Source organism: Lemur catta, chromosome 1, assembly GCF_020740605.2.
Source record: "Lemur catta isolate mLemCat1 chromosome 1, mLemCat1.pri, whole genome shotgun sequence".
Lineage (NCBI taxonomy): Eukaryota > Metazoa > Chordata > Mammalia > Primates > Lemuridae > Lemur > Lemur catta.
In genome coordinates, this window is record NC_059128.1 from 138,752,901 (window position 1) to 138,772,265 (window position 19,365).

Below are 19,365 nucleotides of genomic sequence, written 5' to 3' on the forward strand. Positions count from 1 at the left end.
TAATCTCAGATTACCCTGTTATGTATGCATCACATAAAATCAAAGCCACTGTCATTAAACTGAAATCTCCTTTGCCATTCATGAAGAGATACGGTGTGGATTCATGTTTAAAGTTCATACTATGTTGAATGTTTATGGTTTATTTATAATGAGTAAGACATGTACATTATACACACATAAATACATATATAATGTGTAACTATAAAAAAATCATTTCTTAAAAAGAAATCATGAGTAACATCCAAGTAGATGCCAGAAACTGTTCCTTGTGAATTTTTAAAATTTAAGCTTAAGATTTAAATTACAATTGTATCTTATTGACATAAGCAAAAGGTATCTGAAATGATTATATCTGAGCATCCATGGCCTTACTTGACAATGTGCAGTGTGTATAACTTAGCATTTATGCCACTGATCTTCCTACAGCTGCATGAAATAAAGTATATTTTACAACTGTTTTGATGACTGTTTCTCTGTGTATTTCTTAGTATAGAAATAATTTCTTATTTCAACTTTGTCATAATTTTACAGGATTCAAGCCAAAACTCGTGAATTTAGGGAACGGCAAGCTCGAGAGCGTGACTATGCTGAAATCCAGGATTTTCATCGGACGTTTGGCTGTGACGATGAGTTGACGTATGGAGGGATCACTTCCTATGAAGGCTCCATGGCTCTCAACGCCAGACCCCAGAGCCCAAGGGAAGGGCACATGATGGATGCTCTGTATGCCCAAGTCAAGAAGCCGCGGAATTCCAAACCCTCACCTGTAGACAGGTAGGCTCCAGGAGCAATCACAGTATTGCTTCCAAATCAACATTTATACGGTATCTGGCAAGGGAAGTAGATTGTTCGTCAATCCTCAGCCCAGAGCTGCCTTTTATTAATGACCTTTAAAAAGCTGTTGTGTCTAAAAGTATTGAGTTTACACAAATCGAACCCTAATGGAAGAAGCAGCAGAGGTTTTGATAGCTTTTCTAATGATTCCAACATATTTCATCTCGTTCTTAAAATGGCTTTAGACTTGCGAACCAACCTTTCGTTTATAACTCAAATAAAGAACAAACTTGAGATGACGACTCTTCTACTTAAGCGATATTTCCTTTTATGACTAGGAGAGCCTCTAGTTGTGGCAATTAAATAGATGGGAAAGGACATGATTTATTCCAATTATGATTTAAGAGGGCCACATTTTTTGTGGTCTAATTTTATATTATGAAAGAATTAATAAATGAAAAGTATAGTATAGCCTATGTTTAGATTGCTTGTTAACAGCCACAGACTACAGGTCTGAATTATGTGCATCAATATAGTGTATAGGAGGACAATGCTAGCTATATATTTTTTTTTTACTGATAATATTTTACATATCTATGGAATACATGTATTTGTTACATGCACAGAATGTGTAATGATCAAGTCAGGGTATTTGAGGTATCCATCACCTTGAGTATTTATGTTAACTGTATTTTAATGGCTAAATATTTATTTAAAATTTTAAGTGACTATAAGGCTATATATTTATTGCCTATATAGTTATTAGTGGCTGTATATTACTGACTACATATTAATGGCTATATGTTTATTGGCTATATATTACTATATATTTATTTCAAATCTTAACTGAAAACATTTTAAAGAGATCTTTTCACCCCTCAGGTGTATAGTCAAGCACCTATAGAGTTTAGTTCACAAGGAAAATAATCCTCATTTCCTTTTATATCAAACATAGGCATGTTATTGTCATAAACAATACACTGGTCTTAAATGGATTGTTAAAATCATTGCTCTATATGGGAGCTGGGCTTTGAGCATTATAAATAGCAGCTTTCATTGAAACCTACACCTCTCAAGCTTTAGTGTATCTGAATCACCTGGGGGACTTCTGAAAACACAGATTGATTCTTTCCCAAAATTTTGATTCAGTAGATCTGGGGTGGAGCCCAAGCGCTTGCATTTCTTACAGATACCTGGGTTCGATGCTAGTACCACTGGTCTTGGGGAATTCACTTTAACAACCTTTGCAAGGCTGGAGATGTACTGGGATTATTTCATCTGTAACATCCATGTGTTATTGGTTACTATATTTTGCAAGCAGTCCATATTGTAGTTAGTTACTTCCAGCTATTTTTAATAGAGGTTTGCAAATGCAACAGGTAACCCCCAGGCAAACCCAGAAGGAAGCATTTTAAAAAATAGCAAATGGAGAACCAGATCTTAAGAGAAAACTCTAATCAGTGATTGTTCTGTTGCTTTCTTTTCCTTTCATTTTTTGGGGTTTTAGATTTTCTTTATTGTCTTATGAAAATATATCTGATGTTGACTGTAATGACTAAATACGTTAACATAGAAAGCTTATGGTTTATTTAGACCCCATTAGTGTAATCACCTAGAAGGCTCACGTGCTTACTAACTTCATGTAACACAGACAAGTGAGAATGCAAAGAGTGAAGTTATGAGTGGTGACAGTGACATTTTCTGTAAAAGCTTTGTACTTGGTTTCTGCCATACTTGTGAATGCTGCTTGCAGAAGGTCAAACAGCATTTGAAGGTCAGGCCTGTCCCATTGGAATTGTTTTCTTGGGAGAAAGGACACCGGAGCACTGGCGTTGTCAGTTAGTAACTTTCACAGGAACTAAAAAAAAATGAGTTGACGTATTATTGATCATTGATGAAAGCACTCATCATTTTCAGCACCTTCCACATCTAGTTTGAAAATCTAAAAAATAGTAGCAGTGCTTGTAGCAGTTGTTCATGTAGCTCAGAAGTCTCACCTGACTTCGGAGCCAGGAGTCAGGAGGGCTCTGTCTCCCCAGCAACCAAAGTCCAGAGATGGTTGCTTTAAACCCCAGAGCCCTACAAGAGGCTAATTTCTGCAGATTTTCAACAGGCCTTCTATGCTCAGAAGGCCCTGTTTGTGGCTCCAGCAGTCCTGACCTCAGTCCCTGCTCTGTGCCATATCAACCCCAAACTGCAACTCAGCTTCCTAACTAATTTCCATCAAAAACCCGCCCAGCAAAACCTTCCAGAGGAGGCTTTAGTCGTGGGGATGAGTCACACACACTAAGCAGTACATAATTCAAAATCGCATCTTAGACACTGCTGTATTCAAAAGCTCCTCTCAGCCTCACTCAAGCACAACCTCAGCAGCTGTCAGACACATTACACTTTTATGCATTTGTGTCCCAAAAGGGTGATTGGACGAGAGGATTTCTACGATGCTTCCAACTCAAGAGAGACATAATTAAAAAACAAAAAAGAAAAAAAAAGGATCACGGAAACTAGTTCTTTGTAATTATTTCTGCAGAGAATAAGAAAGGACTGAAGTTACTAAGCCAAAAATGTTGAGAATTTTTACACCTGTAAAATACTTCTTTACCTACCTATAATGAATGTGAAGTTAGCTTGGAAATCGTGGCATCTCTCCTCTATGGTGTTTTTCTGTGAGAGAGAAAGCTGTAGAAAAAGTAATTCTCAGACTTGAGTTGCAGGGATTCTTTTTTTTTTTTAAAGGAAAGACAATCTCTTGATACTGCAGTATTGAATTAAATTGTTTTGATTATAATGTTACTTAAATATGTATAAAAATAAAATAGGACTAAACTCCTTCTGTTGATAACCATTATACAACTATAAAACCAAACATCTTTACAAATTAAATACAAATGAAACAGCAAAGCCATTGCATTCAAATGAACAGCATTAATTTAATGTGGCCAATAATGTTTTGTTTTTTGAATCTAAACTCTTGCACAAATCATGAATATGGCGGCGGCTGCTACGTGGCAGGTTCATTCGAATTTGTTTTCCTACCCTTGCAGCTGAGTGCGGTTTCGATTCATGCATGACTTTTCCGTCTTAAGTTTCTGCAGTTCCTTTGTGTGTCCCTGTCCTTTGGCCCCCACAACACATAGATGCATCATTTACACGTGAAGTTCAGCTCTCTTCTGTTGTCAAGTTGAGACAGTGAAATAGCATTCCTTGGTGGCTTCATATGTATCAACTTAAAATCAGACAGTGAGATAACACGCTGATCTAGAATATGCTTCCATTAACTTTTAAAAAGATCATGCAAATGGAACACAACACGTGCAGCTCCTCAGAGACTATGTCCTGTGTAAAGAATACGCACAATAGAGAAACTTCTATCAACTGACCAAATTTCACCAAAATTTGCAATTGGTACCTGATGAACTTTACTATTCAAATTTTTAGATTTCATGGGAGCATAGGCAGTGTAGGCAGTTGACCGTCTAAAGCGTAGCCTGCATCTGTTCTGGAATTTTCGCTGTTCAGTAAGAAAGCAGTATTCTTCATTTCATTGCTTCATTGATCTTATAGTCAGAAATGTGGATCTGGTAGCCCCACATGGAAACAGCCAGGGATAATTTATTAAATGCTGTGAATTTGGTATCAAAATGGTATACATTCTCAATTTCCACATATTATTTATGAAATGCTTTTAGTAGGGGATAGCATCATACTGTGTCTGGAAATATTTCCATGCCTGTTTAATTTAATTGACGTATGAACTATTATCTGTAGTCATTGTTACTACTATTTATTAGTGTGCTTGGCATTTTGATCATGTTGGATTGCTAAAGAGAAGCAGATCCTATCTTTGCATTTTACATGAAAAACAAGGTTTAAAACTCACAAAAATATCACTGTACTTATTTTTGTCCTGCTTATAACCAGGGACTTCAAAGATTTAGCTATTGTGAATGATTCGTAATCTTATATTTCTTCGGCAAGAGTACATTTCCTATTTGCTCACCTCATCTCAGCCGGCTGGAAGGCTACAGTGTTCTCTGCGTTTCCATGTTGCTCTTCCAGTGTGGGAGAAACTGCTAGTTGCCTACCCAATATTTCCTCTCCCCTTCTTCCTTACCTAATAAAACCCCAATTTTATCCAGGCTAGCAGTGTGCCTGGCTAAAAATTTCAATTTCCCAGGCTCCTTTGCAGCAAGAGAAGCCCACGTGGCGTAGTTCTAATACGTTAGAAGCAAATCTACTGATGAGACTTCCTGCAAAGCTAGTTTTTTTCCTAATTAAAATGTGGCTGACCAAGGTTTTGCCCTATTGTCATTTTCCCTAATTCTGGAGGTGAAGGCCACATGGAGGGACAGGGAAGAGTCTGGTCCCTTGAGCCACTGTGTTCCAGTCCTTGTTGCCTGGGAAAAGTGAGCCTGTTACTTGCTGAAGTTACCTACAATCAGATTTCTGTTTCATGAAGCCAAACACCATTCATACAGATGCTCCCCAACTTACACTAGGGTTACATCCCAATAAACCCATTGTAGGTTGAAAACATCGTGAGTTGAAAATGCATTTAATATACGCCTAGCCTACTGAACATTGTAGCTTAGCCTAGACAACCTTAACATTCTTAGAACACTTACATCAGCCTACAGGTGGGCAAAATCATCTAACACAAAGCCTATTTTCTACTAAAGTGTTGGCTACCCCATAGAATTCATTGAATGCTGTACTGAAAGTGAAAAACAGAATGGTTGTATGGGCACTTGAATTACAATTTCTACTGAATGTGTATCACTTTTGTACCATCTTAAAATTGAAAAATCTTAAGCTGAACCATCAATAATAAACCAGTGGCCATCTGTATCATGAATTGTGCACAGAAGAGCCCAAAGGGAATCATCATCTTTTGATCAAGATTGTCTACATATTGGAGAACTATCCCTTGGCCAAATAATTTCCACAATATTTGCAAAATTAAGTAATGGGCAGAATTCTCCAGTGTTGCTCCCTTAGCCCTTTGGCCTTTCATTTTGTTAAGCCTCTAATTTAAAAAACATTACCAGTCAAATGTCTGTTAGCAGCTATCCTTCATAACCCTAAGGCACTGATATCCCCTGACAACTCCCACCTCCACCAACAATCCTGCTTTGAAGTGGGAAGCAATTGAGTGTAATGTACAAGAGCATGAACTAAGAGCCAGGCAGCCCGAGTTTGTTTCTGGGCTCTCCTGCCATCAGCTGTGTAAACTCTGGGCTTTATTTTCCTCATCGGTAAAATGGGCATAATAATGGTACTCACCTCATTAGGTTTGGGAAGCGAAAACTCTGTTAAAAACATATAAAGCAGTTCACGCTGTGCCTCGTCCACAGTAAGTGCTATTGCAGTGTCTGCTGTTGCAATAGTTACTAATATTTAGAAAATGAGTTTTCACTCTCGGGAAAGCACAGCATCCCCATATGGATACAAAAACAAGCTAGGAATGAAACTGAAATCAATAAATATAGTTTTGATTCTTTATACTTAGCATAGATACAAAAGCAGGAGGCTGCAATTCTGCTGACACCACTTACTTCTTCATTAATAGCTGGGTCTCTGAGTCTTCTCCATAAAGCACATCGTATCATGAATGGTTTCTCTTTAAATTAGGAGTTACTGAGTTCAGCATGAGGCATTCCAGATTGCTTCTGCAGTATAAATACTTAGATTAAAAACAAATGCTGGATCCTGTAAAATGGCTTATTTGAGAGTGATGGGGGTAGTGGTCTAAGAACATGATCTCCTGATCAATTTGTCTGTGCTGTGGCGGTTCGAAGGTTTTCATTTTCTTCTTTCGTGGAATTCTTTGAAGTTCTTCATGTTTTGCTTTTGTGAAATTCTTACTGATTCTAAGTTTGCAAAGATCCGTGGAAATAGGGAGGCTTGCACTTCTCAAACCTTGTCTGAAATTTAGGGATTTCTGCTTACACCAAATTATCTCCTGGTGGGACAGGCAAGCAGGAATTGTAATCTGAAGAACTGTCATAGGCTGTGTTCTGAAACGGTGTTTTTTCAGATTTTAACATGCATAAAAGGACTTAGAATGCTTTTCAGCAAGCACTCACAAAGTGCTTCTCACCGATGTCCTACCTCCTCTCATTGATATTTTGATTCACTAGATCTGGTTGAGGACTATGAACCCACATTTATATTATTTTTATTTTTAATAGAGATAGGGTCTCCTTATGTTGCCCTGGCTGGTCTTGAACTCCTGGATTCAAGAGATCCTCCCACCTTTGCCTCCCAAAGTGCTGGGATTACAGGTGTGAGCCACCATGCCTGTCCGTGTATCCACATTTTTAACAAGTACCCCAGTTGACTGATGCAACCAATCTATCTACCCTTTGAAAGGCATTATTCTTGGGCTAATGCAAAAAGCAACTGGACCTCCAAAATGAGTTCGTTTATGACTGTTAACCTTGAAGCTGTGAAATAATTTATAATTTCCATTAGACACAGCTTTATCCTGGCATTCGTGATGTTCATTTTTCACCTATGATCAAATAATCATTTTATTTCCAAGATTATCTAATAGGTGTGATATTCCTAAACTTGATTCTACTCAGTGTTTCTTGAGACCAAAAAGTTTCTTTTCCTGTAGGTTGCATGATGCCGATTTGGAAAGTTTAGTATGTTTTGAATTCTAACAAAGAAATGATAAAATCATGGTCAATAATGTTTTTTATTTACTTGAGGATACCATGCAATTTGTATTTTTATGTCCAGGCACCAGAATCTGTAGTTAAAAACTCCACAGAAAGACAGCTTTAATGGACATTTGCTGACTGTCACTATGCAATCATTTGCCACCAAGAGTGCATTGTCCTCAAATATAATTGAAATAAAATAGAACTGTGCTGCTGTAAATCTAAATAGCAGGAAAATAGTAGGCTAGACTCCCCTCGCTCGCTGAGGACACCTTAATGGAAACATAAATACCATAATCATATGCTTTTTGCATGCATTTTACCACTAAAGGGAAAATGCTGATTTTAAAAGAAAAAGACCTTTGTGAACTTGTTTTTCCCCCCATTAGAACTGGCATCCAGTTGTGTGGGGAGGGAGCCTGGCAGACACAGAACAAAATGAATTTTCTTAGATACAGGCGGTTATTAAACATGTGCTCTTTAAAAAATGTGGGGTCACCTAAGAAAGATGTTTTTGCTATTCAAAAAGTCAAGTATCACTTTAGTTACATTTGCTTAGTATCTATCTCCGCTTTTCTTGAAATGTGAGCAAGTAATTCTTGAAAGTAGTAAATCTCATTAGAATGTGAGTTCTGCAGGTTGGTGCCGTTGCTAATTCGAGTGTTCCTTCCAGCTTGGGCCTGATCTCCGTGTCCTTAGCCATCCGTCTGTTTCTGGCTTTGGCTAAATCCTTGTTCATTCACCTCCACAAATGTGCCAGACTTGGCTGCCCCCTTCAGTGTGACTGTCAACTCCAGATCTATAGCCCGTCCGCATCTGTACCCGGGCAACGTCCCTGTCCTCACTTAGTGAGATCAGCTTTCCTCCGACAGGCCAGCTCTAGAACAGTCTTCCCATCCCAACCCCACCCCTGCAGGGAGCCTGCTCCATGGCATCTCCTCTCCGCCCCTGTCGGCAGCCTCTGCCACCCCCCTGGACTTCCACATACCCTGTTAACGTGTTAAAGTCTATCATGCTGTTTTTAAAAAAAAAAAAATCCATTTTTTTTTACCATCTATCTATTTTCCACCTTACTTTTCCCTCTTCACTTCTAATCCAAACTTCTTGAGAGATTAATCTAGATCTGATACAGAGTGCTGTGTCTTCTTTCCCACCCTTGTTCATTCCGTGGGGTAGACGTAAGAATGTGCCCCCAGAGATGCCCATGCCTGAACCTCGATAGCCTGTGCGTGTGTTATCTCACAGGGCTGAAAGACTGTCTCAGATCTGATTAAATTAAGGATCTTGAATTGGGGAGATTTTACTGGATGGTCCTGGTGGACACAGTGGAATCACAGGAGTCTCTGTAAGTGAGACAGGAGGGTGAGAGTCAGGGAGAGAGGTGAGGATGTGACGCTACTGGCTTTGAAGACAGAGGAGGGGACCACAAGCCAAGGGATGCAGATGGCTTCTAGAAGCCAGAAAAGGCAAGGAAACAGCTAAGGACGTGTATTCCCCACCTAGGAGCACAGACCTGCCGACACCCCGATTTTAGCCCAGCGAATCCCGTTTCGCTCTTCTGACCTCTAGAACCGTAACATAATAAATTTGTTTTGTCTTAAGACAGTAAGTGTGCAGTGATTTGCTGCAGCGCCTGTAGTGTACGAGTTTCCCAGTGGCTGCCTAGATTCCTGATTCCATGAAACATCCGTCCTTTTCGTTCTAGGTCACCCCATGGAGTTCCTCAAACTCTGCTCTCTGGTTCTATGGCATTGCTCTCCCTAGGGCTGCTTCCTTCTTTCTCACTATCCTTTAACTGTCTCTTTCGAGGTTTTGTTCTACTTTTCCCCTTCGATTTTAGATTCTGTACTATAATAGCTAGGGGCCACTGCTGTTTCCTATGCGTTTTTCTTGGTGGAGGTTTTAACTACCACTAGGCACTGGTGATGCCTAATCTTACCAACCTAGTCCTCTCTTATAAGCCCCAGATTCCTGTATGGGGGTCAGATTCCTGCAGCACCACCAGCTGGAATGCATACATCTCTCAGACACCCAAACCCGACCTATCTAAAACCGAACTTATTAGTATCAGTTTTCATTCTAAACTTGGGTTTAGTTGGCCCAATCTCAGTGAATGCAATCATGAGCTACGCATCTCAAGCCAGGGCCTCTCTTACAGCCCACGCCCCCACCCACAGTCAGTGACAAAGCCTACCATTTTTCATTATAAATAATTTTCAAATCCTTTCTCTTCTTCTATAGCATGACACAGAGACACTGGTGGTCATCTCCTAACTGCCCCCCCCCCCAGTCTCCAGTCTTTTCTCCACAAATCCCTACTTTACCCCAAACCTGGCGTTTTCTACCTAAAATAAAATATGACCATGTCATTCCCTTACTTAAAATTATTCTGTGGCTTACTGTCTCCAAGATGCAGTCTAAGCCCTCAATATGGTGCTTATGGGCCTCTAAGACTTCCAATTTCAGGTTAATTATATCAGACTGTCATATTGGTTCAAATCATATTGATACTTTCCTAATAGAGGATAGGCTTAAAAGTATAAGTCCAATTTCATCTAATACTTGCGTAAAAATTACGTGGCTCTCTGGTGTTATAAGTTCTGCAAATGTTAAATTTTGGTGAGTCAAAACAAGCCATCACCATTCATTAAGCTATTCTAACACAGTTAGAGATGCAGTGATTGAATTAAAGGCTGAGGTGACATAAACCACCCAACAAATGAAATCTTGAAAGTAATGAAGCCATAAATAAGGTCATGGCTAATTTTAAAGACTTCTTGTTTAATTCTTTTTGTTGATTAACATTGCCTGAAACCACAATTTGTTTCTAGAAGTAATGGGTAATGGGAGTTTGTTCATATATTTATTTTAGCCTTAGAGGAGGTTTAAATATTCTGCAGAAATATGGGGACAAACGAAAACAGTCTTAGACTCCGGTAGTTATCAGGCAAACAGCCCTCCAGTGGAGTGTGTGCATTTTTGTTTTAATGTCTTTCCCTTCTCTGAGCACTGAACTTTTAGGTCTTTGGGGATGATGAGCTGGCCACTCGGTGACCAAAATCTCATTTGAGCTGCTTGATATTTCATTTGATTTTAGCCTTCTAACAAAAGCTCCAAGATCCTGCCTTCTGTGCAGTTTGGCATGATAACTCATCTTTTTATTTCGTCCTAAGTGCTTGGTCCTCCTGCCCCTTAGATAGCTCAAACCCGGGGCTTCAAGTACCAATCTTGTTGGTATTTAGCGATCTTTGGTTTATGTGATTCATTCTTGCTCCTGCATAAGGATGGAATCTCAATCAACTATTAATATAAATTCATGAGGATTTATGTGGAGCCCTGTCGTGAGATGCATTTTCAACTTCTTGGGAGACTTTATTGAGCCTTAAGTCCACAATCCAGTTTTAAATTAACTTCCCAGATGTTCTAGAGCATTTCCTTGGGTACCCTAAGTCCTCTGTGCAGACCAGAATTTGATTATTTTTTTCTGTTTTATTCCTTCTTCCATTTTTTCCCCCTGTTGATTGCTTTTGTGTAACTAGAGGAGATGCTGTAGTTGATTTTAAAAGATATTTGTTTTCTTTTCCAATCAAGGAAGTGGTTGGGATATGCTTAGCTTCTTCCACTAAAATAGGTGTGTATGTAGAAATGTGAAAACTATAAACTTTTTATATTGCAATAAAACTGAAAATAACTAGCTAATTCATTTATTCTACGGATATGTAGTAATTATTTGAATATGCATTTGAAATTGTGTAAAATGGACTCAAAAGTTTGAATGAATGTATATTAGTGTATATACACATCTCTGTAACAGTCACAAATATTTTTAAACTGAATTTTCTGTATCCGTTTATGCCTTTTATTATTAGTTCCACCCCATGATTATACAAAGGCTATATTGTTGAGTCTCTAAGAATACAGAGATTTGAAAATACTTGTTCCCAAACAAAATACTCTGGGACCAGGTAATTGTCTCCAAGGTGATTCCTTTTTGTGGAGTGGGTGGGTGGCTCTTTCAGCTAACTTTTTTACAAACTATGAATTTCAGTTAAATATCACTAGGCATGAAACTAATCTTAGCATGAGATTGTGTTAATACTTCTTTAATAATTTTGTTTTAACTGGGCTTCCTGAACTGCCTGCAGGAGAGGCCTGCCTGGCCCAGCTCAGGTGATGGTAACCTTGCCAGGGCCTGCAGCCTGACCCAGTTTGGAGCAAACCAAAGAGCAAAAGGCCACTGAGTCCAGCTCAGGACAAAACTGTTGACTTTCCAAATGAAATGATGAGCACTAAGTTCACGAGTCCAGGTGATCTCCTGGATGTGCACAAATGTGAATTAAAACTTTGTAACTTAGGATTGACTGATAAAGTCCATCTAAGTAGAGGAAATAATATAAGTCTGAATCGGTGAATACATTCGTTCAAACATATGATACTTGGGACCCTAAATTGCATCCAGCAACTCAGATGAAAGGCTGACAGTGCTTGCATTAGTCAACCTTTATTTTTAAAACTCTACCATACATTATTTTTAATTCTAATTTAGAAATAAATCAAATTTGCTTAAATTTTATTTCCATGAGACTCATTGATTCTAATACCACTGGACTGGGAAAGGATTATTCTAAATTGCCTTCAAATGAATCCCCCTAAAATCTTATTTATACTCTAAATTTATATAGGAAAGAAAGTAATTGAATAGTGGAAAGATAAGTTCCTTTATAGATTTCCAAAAGTTGCAAATAGTGCATGCAAAATAATTGTAAGTAACCTCTAAGCAAAATACCACTGTAGTTTTCATGTTGACTTCATATAATTCTGGAATTGTGCAAATATATTTTAAAACTCAAAGTATGTTGTTGTCTTGCATGAAGAAAAATGTGATTTAGAAGAGCAAGACTTGCTGTTTCAGAAGTTGCTGATTATCATGACCTGAGAACAGTTTCTTCCAGATAAATCTGCATAACAGCCAAATAACAGGTATCTTTTTCCTCTCTTCTCTGAACTCTGCTTTGGTACTTCACAGGTCATTTATTGCCAGATATAAAATTTGAAAGGCAATAGTTGTTCGTCTTTTGAAGATTCTATGATACGTTGGACCCACATCAGGCACTTAGGCAGAAGCAGTAGTACAATAAAATTATAACTCTAAGTTTGTTTTTAATTCTCATGTTGCCTAGAATTGTAAAGGAAGGTTGGGAGAGAGGATGGGCAGGATGCAGATGGAATTGGGAGATACTCAGGGACACAGGGTGCCAGGTGAGGGAGTTACAGGCCACACAAATCCAGGGCATTCCATAAAACTACTAGTCAGTGTGGATTTGGACACTCACGGTGATCTTTCTGGCAGATGGCAGTCAAGTGTCTTGAGGAATGAGGGTTTCCTCTAAATTTCACAAAGTCACTGCATGGCCTGTGGCAGAAAGGAGGGAAACCTAGAAAAATAAATCCTAGAGAATTACAATTCAGATGCAGAAGAATTTGGCAGCGAGGTGGTTTGCAAGCTATTAGCATAACTTTAAAAAATTACGTGCTTTGTAACAGAAACTAAAGCTGATTGTGGATAAAGACTTATATCTATTCTTTTTCTGCCATTCCCCTTCTTTCCTTTAGTCTGTATATTTAAATTCTGTGAACTATTCAAGGGCTTAAGCTCTTTGAATAAGCCCAATAGTTCTTGCACACATTCACCTGCTAGTGTACCTGACTTATCGAACACCTCCCAACAGTGGTTTGGCAGTGGCCATGTGCCACCAACAATTGCAGTAGGTGCCTGGAACAGAAATGAGTAAGACCTGTTTCCCTCCCAAGTTCCTCTCCCCTGGTGTCCTGTTGCAGACCACACACGATATATTGTATGCAGAGTGATATGAATCAGATAGGATGCTAGGAGAGTGACTCAGGTTGGGGAAGGATGGGTTTCTAAGAGGTGGTGGTGTTGAGTTGCATCCTAAATGGGTAAGAACAGCATTTATATGTGTGTGTGTATGTATATGAAACGTATCAACTGACCCAGTTTTGACTGTCAGGGCATCTAGTTAAGGTGCTGGATTTATATGCTCCTGATAAATATTAAATATGGTGAACACGTCACTGTGAAAGTGCCTAGATACCTTCTGCCCCTAAAAGCCACTGGCAGAACTGTTGTGTCTTTTCCCTGAGTGGTCTGATTCTTTGAAAAGATCTACGGGATTTCAGTGACTAAAGCTCACATAGCCTCAGGGCTCAGGTGTCCTGAACCCTCAGGTATGTGGGGCCTAAAGCCTGCAGGATAATGACACGGAGCCGGGCGGTGAAGAGGCGCTGCAGACCCTGTGCGGTCGCCACCACATGGTTTCTAGGATTTAGGTGCCATGAGTCATAGCTGTGGGTGGTGTTTATGACCTTATGAATCGGTTCCAAAATAGATCTCGAATATTAATGTCTTTAATATAGCTTTAAGAATCTGAGGAGGCCGGGCGCGGTGGCTCACGCCTGTAATCCTAGCTCTGGGAGGCCGAGGCGGGTGGATCGCTCGAGGTCAGGAGTTCGAGACCAGCCTGAGCAAGAGCGAGACCCCGTCTCTACTAAAAATAGAAAGAAATTATCTGGCCAACTAAAAATATATATACAAAAAAATTAGCCGGGCATGGTGGCTCATGCCTGTAGTCCCAGCTACTCGGGAGGCTGAGGCAGTAGGATCGCTTAAGCCCAGGAGTCTGAGGTTGCTGTGAGCTGGGCTGATGCCACGGCACTCACTCTAGCCCGGGCAACAAAGTGAGACTCTGTCTCAAAAAAAAAAAAAAAAAAAAAAAAAGAATCTGAGGAATTTTAACATCCGTATTTTGGCCATTTGTAACTGTGAATGACACGTGGTTTGCAGTTATCGCGAGGTTTGCAGTTACCGCGAGGGCCCGTAGGCTTTGCTGGCGCACCGGGGGAGGCGGAGCTAACATGAGTCGGTGACAGCACCTGCCGGGCACCTACTGGACATGCACTACCTCACTGGACCATTCCAGAAACACTGACAGATTTCCTAAAGCCATGATTTCGTCAATATCTTCCTCTAATATTATTTCTAAGGAATTTTATCTGCATCTGGGAGGGTCCCACTAATCCCTCTTTGTAATGGACAAATCTAAAACCTACTGCTCCAGTTTCTTTTAAAGCGCAGCACATCTCTGAATTGGCTTGGGTTTTCTGTAAGATCTCCATCTCTTATACTAGATCGAGGCAGACCGGATATAGACGTGGTGCTACCCTCGCTGGCTGTCAGGTTTATGATTCCCAACCTCCTGTCCCAACTGACAGTATGTCAGTTGATTTTTTAAAAGGACCAGTGCGTCTCTGTTTACTGCAACTTCTTAACAGCTATGGCATGAGAACATCACTTCCCCACTTTTGTATCTAGTACCTTCTTGAAAATGTTTAGAAGCCACATGGCTGTGGCCGTGCCACGTGCGTGTGCACACACGGCCAGGCGGCACACTTTCTCACTCACTGCTGTCCTTCTGCACTGTTTTCCAGACTCTGCTTGCATACGGCCACCAGGTGAGTATTCCTGTGAGGTTTCCGGCTTAAAACCCTTCACTGCCCACAGTGGGAAGGAGGGTGGTTAGGTAGAGGAAAGGCAATGCCAGGTGACAACAGGTTGGTTGGTGGCAAACTCTGATGTGTCATAGGAACCTAAGCCCTTAGGAGGGAGTGAGTCACAGGTGCCTCTGTGTGGAATGTCGTGCTCCCAGGAGCACTCACCTGCAAAGGGCTCAGTCACCTCTGAGGGGCCTGGCTCTGTCCCATAGCAGAGCAGCTGGGGGTAGGCAGGCAGGCAGGGGCACCACCATGCGGTGACCAGAGCTAATCCATATGAAGAATGAAGACAATTTAAAACTGCAACTCCCCCTCCTCCGTCCCTGGGACTCCCTGACTCCTTTCCCTGCTTTATTTTTCTTGCTAGTGCTTATGGCACGATGATACACTTACACCACCCTTTGCAGATTTTATCATCCGTCTCCTCCGACTAGAGTGAAGCTGCATTTTAAAATGGTCGGCGGAGGGGAGGAGGTTGTCTGTTTTGTTCACTGCTGTATTCTAAGTTCTGGCACATATATATTCAAATATTTTCAATAAACTAAGGAATGAATAAAGCAAACTCCTCAGCAAGGACAGTTTATGGGACATCGTGTGTGACAAGGACGACTTTAAGCTGTGTAGAAGCAGAGAGGGCCTGGTTTGGAAAAAGAATGTGAAATTTCTGTCAGCAAAATGTGGTTAAACAGTTTCACTGTTAAAGTCCCTTTTGCTTATTATATGTTAAAATCATAATTCTTATAAGTTTCATAGACCTTAGGTAATTTTGAGAGAGAGACACAGGATTTGACACCATGCTGTAAGATATGCTAAGATAGGATGAGATCTAGGTGTAGTTAAGAGCACAGGCTCTGGATCCAGCCTGAGTTCACGTCACATCCCAGCTCACCAGTGCACCCTCTGTGCGCCACTTTTTGTATCTGTAACATGGAGATAAAAACACTACCTACCTCCCTGGGGTTTGTTTGTTTTTTGGAGAGAAAGTCTTGCTCTCTCACCCAGGCTGGAGTGCAATGGCCTGATTGATCATAGCTCAGTGCAACCTCAAACTCCTGGGCTAAAGCCATCCTCCTGCCTCAGCCTCCCAAATAGCTGGGACTACAGGTGTGCACTACCAGGCCCAGCAAATTTAAAAAAAAATTTTTTTTTTTTTAGAGATGGGGTCTTGCTACGTTGCCCAGGCTATCGTTGAGTTTTTTTGGTGAGCATTTCATGAATGATTACATGTAAGACACTTGGAACACTGCCTGGTACATAGGAACACTCCAGTATTAGTTGCCATTATTATTTTGGTGCCACCATCACCAACATCTTTATTCTTGAGTTCTAAGAAAGTTTTGAAGCTTGAAAGTTTGCTGAATAGATTGCTTTGGTGTGGGTAGGATAGTTGATCATCCTATGTCTTATTTTTAGCATCTTTCATATGTAAAAACGTATTTTAGGGGTCTCAACTTTTATGTTGATGGTACAATTGATGCCTGAAGCTCTCTGCCTTGCATATCACTGCTAACATGGACATTTGATTAATTTCTGTAATTAAGAAGCAACTTAATCTGCAGTAATTTGGTGTGGTATTTAACTTGAATAGCTAGAGGTTAATTTCCAAGACAGAAGACTAAGGTGATTGAGGGTTATGATATTGGAGGACATGACTGAAGATGGTGCAGGCGTTAGGGCTGGAGTCAGATTCTTCTATGGCTTGTGATGCAGCCTGTGGCTAATTGTCACCTTGTAAAAGACTATTTATTTACTGCTGTCGTCCTGGAAGTGTGGAGTGGAATGATAAGGCCATCTTAAGTAGCTCTATGTATCTTTAAATAAAAACTACCATATTTGTATAACATTAGTATTATAAATGCCTTAATTCATTATATGATAATTAAAATAAGATTCAATGTTAATAAATTATAGTACACTATTATCCAAGTTTTCTTTATGATAAACAGAAAATATCCCGAGTGATTTTTTAAAAATTTCCAGCTTGGAAATGATAAATAAAATATGAAAAGGGGCTAGATTTTTTTCTTCCTTTTATGAATATGTCTTTTTCTGGCACACTTTGTCCACTTACCTGGGGTCAACTACATACATACCTCATAAAATGAAGTCTTGTTATACCAAAGGATAGCTAAATACCTGTCAGGGAATAAATGAATGCGTTTGAGTTGTTTTAATTAGCTAGGTGTGATTTAAAGGTTGCTGAAATCAAAAAGGCTTATTCATTTTTCATCAATAATCACTTACCTTAATATTTCATTAGAACCTGCTGATTTGCAGACCTCCTTCTGGGCTTTGATTCATTATGACTGCAGACATAATTTAACTTTCCTTCTTTTTCTCATTCTGTATTATGCTCTTTCATCTCTGAGACACTGTTAAGATGTTTCCAACATTCACAGGGCTGCTAATTGATCCAACTTTTTTTTTTTTTTTTTGGTTAACTGTACTTAAAGCTAAGAGTTCTAGGCTGCGGAAGGCTCCATTTGTGTGCACACGTGTGTGTGTGTGTACGTATAGGCTCCGTGTGTGTGTGTGTGTGTGTGTGTGTGTGTGTGTGTACGTATAGGCAGTTTTCTTTCATCCTTTGAACAGCTGATAATAACGTGTAAATTTTCTATTTATTCTCTGACAGCGAAGACTGATTTATCGTATGCAAAAGTCAGGAAGTAAATAGTTTGGCCACATTCTTAGACTATGCCATCAATTAGGAAGAACAAAGCATCTTGTGTGTGGCATGCTCAGCGGTTGAGATCACTATCTACGCATGTACCTTCTTTTCAGAAGAGTGCTCTGGTTGCTTTAGATTGCAACCTTGCACTCCGCCTCAGATGTGTGCCGTGTGCCTGGGTGTACTCAGGTAGTGGCTCTTGTCCCAAACTTGTCTGCTGCCACCTAGGGAACATGGCTTTGACACAGATAAACCGAGAAATGGACTCTCGAATACACCGCTTGTGCCAAAAAGAGCTGTTCTTAAAGACTGCATGTGAATGATCAGATCAGAACTAGAGACAAGCCAGGGAAGGGGGGAAATCTGGTTGCAGCTTCTTTAAAACCAAAATTCCCAGCACCTCTCTTTAAGCACATAGTTAGGTCTTAGGTTTTGGAGGAGTAGCTTATCTAAAACATGGGAACATACCCAGCACAGGCTGGGATTCTGACCAACTATACTGGCAATGAGAAAATGAAATAAATAGATGAATAAATAGATACTTTTCATTTCTCCCAGAAGAATTATGAAATGCTACATGCCTGTCTTCTCTGGCCATGTTAAATAATTTGTATAAAGTGCATATTATTACTAACTTTCCCTGGCTGTACCAATTTTGATGGTGAGTAAAAATTGCTAAATATTAAGAAATAAAAACTTGTGCCCTTAAAAAATTTGGTTAAATGTATGTGTGTTCAAAAGTGTCAGTACATACATGGGACTGGACCTTTTATTAACTTTTTATTATTTCTCAGAAAAGTTAATGCTGGTCTCTTTCATGTCATAGATTTCTGTTCCAGAACCATGTCTTTAAAAAATTAAGGAACCACCAATAGATATATAAATATCTGCTTATGAAGAGTGAAAAAAAAACTCTTGTGTGTTAGGAGATATTAGCTACCATTAAAAATTATCAGTCCATGTTTACCTGGGGCTCCTCTGTACATTATGCTTACTTTTGCAATGTTTATTGATAGTCCTTTCTGTAAAATAAATAACTTTATTTTTACAAGTGAGGGTTAGCATAGCTTGCTTTGTGCAAGTATGTGTGTTTTAATGATTCCATTCTTTGCTTATGATAATTTTCAGGATCCCTGGAAGAAGTTTTAAAATAGAGTGTAAAATGTCTCTTTGTTGGGCTTTTCCTTTAACTTTGTGATCATCTCAACCTGCCCTTGTGGCTTCACAGCCTTGTGCTGCCTGTGTGTGCAGGTGTGTACAGGGACAGTGGGATGATGTTGTAGATGCACGTGGCTCTAGCCTGATCCTGGCTCTGCCATTATTTACCTGGATATTTGGCAACTTATTTCATCTCTGTGAGCCTCGTTATATTAATCTGTATTTCTAGTTTTTTTGTCCCATTGTTAGACTGTATGTCAGCTGGGTCCTGATTTTTATATTTAGAAAATATATTCTTTCTAACCAGGCATCATGATCTGTATTAGAAGCCACTGGGACTGCAAGAGAGACACATACAGTCCCTGATTAGTAATACTCTTCCAGTCTTCTGGGAGAATAACAGACGGACTTAAATAACACAACCAGTTTTATTGACCATGCTGTTTATTTTAATAGCTAGACCAGAATGGTTTGATTGACTTTTTAAAAATCTGGTATGTTTTTTACCATATGGACAAGGCCATATCC

General features: G+C 39.6%; 1 protein-coding gene across 15 annotated transcripts in view; it reads left to right on the top strand.

Annotated features, from left to right (window-relative positions):
- PARD3 (par-3 family cell polarity regulator) overlaps positions 1 to 19,365 on the top strand; it is a 568,085-nt gene that overhangs the window by 432,499 nt on the left and 116,221 nt on the right. For all 15 annotated transcript variants that reach the window (XM_045535668.1, XM_045535678.1, XM_045535705.1 and 12 more), the window contains one exon: positions 532 to 774. In XM_045535668.1, coding sequence (XP_045391624.1) covers positions 532 to 774 — 243 coding nt within the window. The remainder of the gene's footprint in view (positions 1 to 531; positions 775 to 19,365) is intronic.